Source organism: Polistes fuscatus, unplaced genomic scaffold, assembly GCF_010416935.1.
Source record: "Polistes fuscatus isolate 324 unplaced genomic scaffold, CU_Pfus_HIC Scaffold52, whole genome shotgun sequence".
NCBI classification, from domain to species: Eukaryota; Metazoa; Arthropoda; class Insecta; order Hymenoptera; family Vespidae; genus Polistes; species Polistes fuscatus.
The window spans coordinates 1,525-8,831 of NW_025113132.1; the positions used below are offsets into that span (position 1 = coordinate 1,525).

At 36.8% G+C, this 7,307-nt stretch overlaps 1 protein-coding gene across 1 annotated transcript; it reads right to left on the reverse strand.

Annotated features, from left to right (window-relative positions):
• Positions 1-5,027: 5,027 nt before the first annotated feature.
• On the reverse strand, positions 5,028-5,906 carry LOC122522730 (craniofacial development protein 2-like). Its single transcript, XM_043644009.1, has one exon. The coding sequence runs from the start codon at positions 5,904-5,906 to the stop codon at positions 5,028-5,030; it is 879 nt and encodes a 292-aa protein (XP_043499944.1).
• Between the last annotated feature and the right edge of the window lie 1,401 nt (positions 5,907-7,307).

A 7,307-nucleotide genomic window follows, 5' to 3' on the forward strand; every position in this document is an offset into this window, starting at 1 on the left:
AATTGCGCTAGATGTGAAAAAATTTATTGTTTTGAATGCTTTTACGAGAACTATCACTCTGGAACCTGCGTTTAATAAATAATAATAAATGTACAATAAATGTTAGGACTCACAGATATAAAAAAATTATACATGAACTTTGTAATGATTAGAATATACGATTGTTATTTGTTAGTACATTAAAAATTTATCTATTTATATACCTGTTAAAAAATAAAATATTAACTGTAATTTAAAGATAAACTTTTCCTTTATTATTTTCGCAAAATGTGAAAAATTTATTATTTTTAATTTTTTTGTAATAATTAATTTTTTCTTTCCTGTATATATTTAAAAATTTAAAAATATGAAAAATATTTGAAAACAGACAGAAAAAATTATTAAAAATAAATTCCCCATGAAGGATCGAACACTTACTAGCGGCACGAAAAACGAGAACGCTACTAGATACGCTAGTGCGTCACTTGAAAGACGGTTGAATTTAAGATAATATAATATGTATAAAACAAAATCCGAAACTACAAAAGCTTTTTTCTCAAAAATGGTTGAGCGTTAGGGCAAAATACTTTACCACGATAACAACCTCAAATTATACTACTAATATATCAAAGCTCGTTAAAATCCGTGTCGGCCTCAGTGTAAGGTCCCCTTGTGAGACAACAAAATGGAACTTCTAGAAAAGAAAGGAGATGAGGAGGACCTAAAAGACGAAGAAATAGATGACAATTGGCGATGCTGAAGAGGAAGAAGGTAGTAGGACAAAACGGCATCCCGAGCGAAGCTTTGAAGTTCTGTGAAAGAACAACACGGAAAAAATTGAAAGAGATCCTGAAAAGAGTATGGACAATCGAAGGATTCCCAAGCGAGTGGAGAAATGGAATTACAGTGCTTATATTTAAAAAAGAGATGTAGAAGATGTGAAAAATTACAGAGGGATAACGCTACTGGAAACAGCGTACAAGGTATATGCAGCTTATTAAATAAAAGAATAAAGGAGCAAATAGAAGAGCAAAGAATACTGCCGGATACACGAGCGGGATTTCGAAGAGGAATGGGTATGAACGACAACGTCTACGTGCTGCAGCACGTGGTGGAGAGGGAGCTTAACAAGAGAGCCGGAAAAGTTTACGCGCTCTTTATAGATCTGAAGGCAGCATTTGACAAGGTGAGAGGAAACAAGTTGTGGGAGGCAATGGAGGATAGAGGTGTAAGGAACGGTCTAATAGAGAGAACGAAAGAAATATATGAAGAGACGGTAAACGTAATAAGAACAAATGAAGGAGAAACAGGAAGATTTTGGACGGAGAAAGGAGTCAGACAGGGGTGTTCTCTGAGTCATACGTTGCTTACTGTCTGCATAGCGGATCTGGAAGAAGTGCTGAGGATAAAGCAAGACGGAGTGCTGGTTGTAGGAATGGAAAAATTCTTGTCGCTGGCATATGCAGATTACATGGTATTGGTTGCGGACAAAAAAAGAGAAATGAATGCTATGGTAAAAAGATTAGAGAGGTATTTAGTTAGGAAAGGGCTCTAGTTAAACGCAGAAAAGATGAAGATGCTCATCTTTGAGAAGGGCAGAAGAAAGAAGAAGAAAAAAGGCTGGGAATGTAAAGGAAAGGCAATAGAAAGGGTGAAAAGTTTATATATTTAGGAGTATGTTTACAAAGGAACGGGAGCATGACGAGCCATGTGAGAGAAAGAGAGAGAGAGAGAGAACGGAAAAAGCAAATGTAGTGGTAAGACAAGTCTGGGTCATCGGAGAAAAGAAGTTCAGGGACGAATTCAAATGAAGAATAAGGATGTCTGATAGCCTGGTTAAAGAAGTGATGCCCTTGAGAGTAGAGCTCTTCGATTGGACGGAAAGGACTGAACTGGAGAGAGTACAGCAGAAGTACATTCGCTGGTGTTTGGGAATGGATTATTACAGGCCAGGATATATAATTCTCAAGAAACAAAGAGAGATAAGATTAGAATAGGAGCTGGACAACGTGCGTTAAGATTCGAAGATGGAGTATGAAAAGCGAAGGGTAGGACACTGGTCAAATAGAGTTTGAAGGAGAAAGAGAAAGAAATTAGTAATACCAAAAACAGTAAGGAGATAGAGGATTTCCTCAAAAGAAAACGGGTACAGCTAGTTAGGAATAGAGCGGTTGAGACAGCAAGAGATAGACGTAAATGGGCTGTTGGAAGAGAGGAATAGAGAGAAAAGGGACAGATACAAAATAACAAAATAAAGGAAGCGTGATATAATCCGAGATATGCGCAGATAAGGACGGCTACGAAACCATAATATCTGACAAAAACGAGAGGAGGAAGTTATTAGCGAGGGCGAGGTGCGGAAATATAGAGGAGAACAACAGGTATTAGCTAGAACAAAGGGAAAAAAGATGCTCACTGAGCAGCACAGAAACTGGAACACTGAAACACCTCATAGAGAAATGCCAGAAAGTAAAGAGAACAGAATTGAAGGAAGAGAAGATACTAGAGGGTAAAAAGAACGAAAGGTTGGAGGGATAGCTAAGGAGTGTGGACAAGCAATGGAAGGAGGCTAGTAAATAACAAAATCAAAGGGTATGAATTAGAAGAAGTAGGATAAGGGAAAGTGCAAGAAATACTAAGATAGAGATAAGGAGGAGTTTGTTATGTTTAGGAATGTGTTAGATTAAGGAATAAATGTAAGTAAGGAACAAAATGTAAACCATGTCACTATACATATGTCACTCACATACATATGCCATATCACTATACAGCATGTCACTATACATTGCTGTAAAGCTGGGAAAATAAAGAAATTATTATATGCTACCTAAATAATACTACAGTTAAAATTGAACCAGCTATAAAAAAAAAAATTGTTTATTGCTAAAGGTGCACAGAGAACGGTTACACTAAGAAGTATTTCAATCGCTAATATAAATGTGTTAAGGGTTCTGGTACCCATTATATTAAAGAATGCAAAAATTTGTTGATAAAAAAAAAATTTGTCTCGTTCTTGTTCGAACTGCAATTAAACAAACGATGTATAAAAAATGTGCTTTTCTTCTTCTTCTTCTTCCTGCGTCCAGATAGGCATATTGCCTGTTCTTCATCGCAACTCGCTTCTTGCAGGTATATCGTCCGCCCATCGTTTTCGTGGTCTTCCTGGGCTTCGTTTCCCTAGTGGTGATCTATCCCTAGCGATCTTCACAATTCGGTTCCCTGTCATTCGGGTTATGTGATCGTTCCACTGAATTTTCCTCCCCAATACCCAATCATTGATGTTGTCGATTTGGCATGTTCTTCTGAGGACTTCACTTCATTGTCTATCCCATAGAGATTTTCCGGTTATTCTCCGGAATATTTTCATTTCCGCTGCCTCCATCATCTGGCGGGTTTTAGATGTCTCGGGTCTTATTTCCGCCGCATATGTTAGTATGGGTCTTATAGTGGCCTTGTAAATACGGCTTTTTGTGTCTATTCTGAGATGTTTGTTGCGGAATATGGTGTCACTGAGTTGTGCCGCAGCTCTTGTTGCCTTAACCACTTGTGTTCTTACTTCCGTTTCTATTTAACCAAAGCTGGAAATTTCTATGCCTAAGTAGTCAAACCTTATCACTTGTTGTATAATGCTCCCATCAACCACCAATTTACATCTAAGGGGTATCTTGAATGTGGTCATGCACTTAGTTTTGGATGTAGATATTAACATCCCAAGAGATTTAGCCATTGTGTTGAACTCGTGTAGAAGTCTTGCAAATCGTCTTCATTTTCCGCTATTAAAACTGCGTCGTCTGAAAATATGCCTGATTTTCAGTTCTTTATCTCCCATCCCATAACCTCTCTGTCTACAGATTTTTTTATAATTTCATCCATGATAATATTGAATAGTAGCGGGCTCAGTGAGTCTCCCTGTCTAATGCCTCTTCCCAGTGTTATGGGTTCTGTTAGTTCGTTATCTATCTTTGCCTGTATGTTGTTGTTCTGGTATATATCTTCTATTGTTTTTATGATGTTGTTTGGTATTTGTCTGTTATAGAGGAGATGAACCACATCAGTTAGTCGTATCCTATCTAATGCTTTTTTAGGTCTATAAAGCAGAAGAACGCCGGTTTATTATATTCTATCGACTTTTCCGTTATTTGTCCGACGACGAATGCTGCATCTGTACATGATTGTCCAGGTCTGAACCCTTGTTTCTCGTCAGCTAATGTTATCCTTTCACTGATAAGATTTGAGATTACTTTGGTGACTAATTTCAAGGTAGTGCATAGCAGATTTATTCCTCTATAGTTCCCGGGCTGTTTTTTATCTCCTTTTTTAAAGAGTAAAATCATTATGCTTTTTCTCCATTCGTCCGGAATTTTTTGTTGTTCGAGGATCCTTTGTGTGAGAATAGTCAACTCCTGAACCAATCTTTCTCCACCGTATTTGAGGAGTTCATTTGCGATGCCGTCTTGACCAGGGCTCTTCCTGTTTTTCAATCCATATAGTGCTTTTCTCATGTCAGCTTCGTCGATAGAGATGTTATTATTTATCATGATATCTGGGACACCTTGTGTTGTGTTAGGTTGGTCATCCTTGTATAGGTCTTTTAGATATGCGGTCCATGTTTCCTTATCAATTTGTCTTACTGGTATTAATTCTGTTATTTCTTTCTTCTGGTTTCTAATGAATCTCCACATTTTTTTTTGGAGACCGTAAAAGTAATTCTCTAGTTGTTTCGAGAACTTTTCCCAGTGCATGTTCTTCATTCTTCTAACTAGCGTACCAGTTTCGTTCCTGATGTTTTTGTATGCATTGTAAGACTAGGCAGTTTTAGTTGTTAGATATTTAAGATAGGCTTGTTTTTTCTTCTTACATTGTTCTTTTATCTCTTCGCAGAACCATGGAGTTTTATTTTTTGCGACGCCTCGTTTTTTACATTTCTTGGTTCCCAATGCCTCTATGGCCGCGCTTTTTATGTTTGTTTTTAGTTTCAGCCATATAGTGTTTACTTCGTCACGATTATCAGCTGGGTTCAGTTCGATTTTTTCTCTTAAACGTCTTTTCTATAATTCTCGTGTTGTTGTATCCAAGAAGGTATCTATCATTTTTGATTCTTCGTTTGTTACGTGACTTTGATCTTTTCTTTTGTGGTGGCATTTGATTCTAAATTTACCAAGTAGTAGACTGTGGTAGCTTCCAACGTCGGCTGAGTTAAGTGTTCTCAAATCCAAGATTTCAGATGATGGTATATAACTATTGGTTAAGATAAAATCAATGGTTGAGCGTTGACCCGGTGTGTTGCCAAAAGTGTACTTGTGTTGCTCTTTGAGGTTGAAAAATGTGTTTGTGATTCTAAATCCATTTAGGGAGCAGAAGTCTATCATGAGTTTTCCGTTCTCATTCAGTGTTTGCTCATTGAATCTCTGCATTATGCCGGGGATCGGTTGGTGACCAATGCGAGCGTTAAAGTCCCCTAATATTACTACGCGTTCCTTCGGGGGTAGTGATTCAATGATACGCTCAAGTTCTTTGTAGAAGTCTTCACGTTTCTGTTTCGCTTTATTCTCGTCTGGTGCATAAAGGGACAAGATATTTAGTAGGGACGAATCAGTCAGCAACTTGAGCAGTATAATTCGTGATGATATGTGTTTACAGCTTTCGATCTGGTTGATGTATCTTTTATGTAAGGCAATGGCGACACCATCCTTAGCTCGTTCGCTCTTTTCTACGCCGCTGTATATCACAATATATTCACCGTATATTCTTTGGCCCTTGCTTTTCTTCTTCGTTTCTTGGAGTGCAGCAATGTCTATTTTCTGATTTTCAAGTTCTTTTAGAATTTCTTGTTTTTTTTTATTAAGGGATTTTACATTCCAAGAGGCAATCCTGGTAATGTTTTTTCTTTTCCAATTCGTTATCCGTTTTCTAGCATGGGTCGTCATCAGTGTATCCGTCCTATTCCGAGGCGCGTTGTGGTTTCTTCGAGCTTGTGCTTTTTTCTACGTCAGGCAGGTAGCTAACCTAACCTAACAACCCTCCTCCTTTATCCGGGCTTTGGACCGGCAACATGACCCTTTACGATCATGTAGGCGAAGTTGTGCTTTTTTAAGACTTTAAAAATTATATTTTTAAAATGAGTAGTTTATTTTTTGAGCTTTTTTGCTTTCTGCTTAATTCCCAATCATAATTTTCTATATTTTTATTTTTACATTGAATACAGAGTGTTTATTGTAATTTTTCACGTGAAAACATCATTAGGATCGTTATGATTGAAATCCGATAAAACGCAGTCGATAAAACGAAAATGACGTACCGCAATAAAAAATGACATACATATGAATCTATTGGATTTAGCCTGCGAAATAATGAGGTACATTAAAGTATACTGTGTTTCCTAATATCACGGTCTCTATTTTGTGCGGTGCATCGTAGCCTTCCTACTCTTTTTACTATGTGTTGTATATATGTGTGCTTGTGCGTGCCTTCATATTGCCAAGCTGAAAAAAAAGAAAAGACATGTTATATAGAGTAATATTATTATTAGGTGGCGTTAGGAGCTTGATAGCTCATTGCCGTATATAAAAAATCCCGCTAGTTTTTCTTTTCCTAAGCGCAATCCCATTATTCGCGATAATCATATCCCATTTCCTTAATATCCTTCCTAGTATTGTCCTCCCATCTACCCCTTGATCTACCCAATGGTATTTTCCCACTGGGTATACTAGTAAGTATTTTATACGCGGGTCGTTTTTCACCCATACAGGCCATTCATAAATTTTATCACATACGACAGAATTTCCGATATTATTATAGGAAAATTTTTTCATTCTATCTGTGACTATATATTTGTTTTTTTCCACGCTTATTTGCAACCGTAGTTTTCTTGTTTTGTCCAGTTATGTTCTTGTGATATTAACTAATTTCTTCTTATTGTTCCCTAACAAAGAAATATTGTCCGCATTCGTTAGCAGTTGCATTGCCCTGTTCAGCTGCAGACCATCCTTAATTTTCTGCAATTCTTTGATAGCAGATTCTAGCACTAGATGAAACAGAAGTAGTGACAGCGTATTTCTGTGTCTTCTTCTGAAAGAAACAGATATTATAATTTTCTTGAAAATTCTCTTGAAAAATATTTAGTCAAAGCATTAGAAAACTTATTATCTCCGCATAGATGATCAATCATTTTACTGGAAGACAGAGTAAATTATTTTTAACAATAATAAGAAAAAGCCGACGATATTGAAATCATGAAAGATTTTTGAAGAAACCATTTTTTTTTATCACACTGGGAAGAAATAATCCGCATTAAACTATAATCTCTTGAAGCTTTTTGACCAGTATCA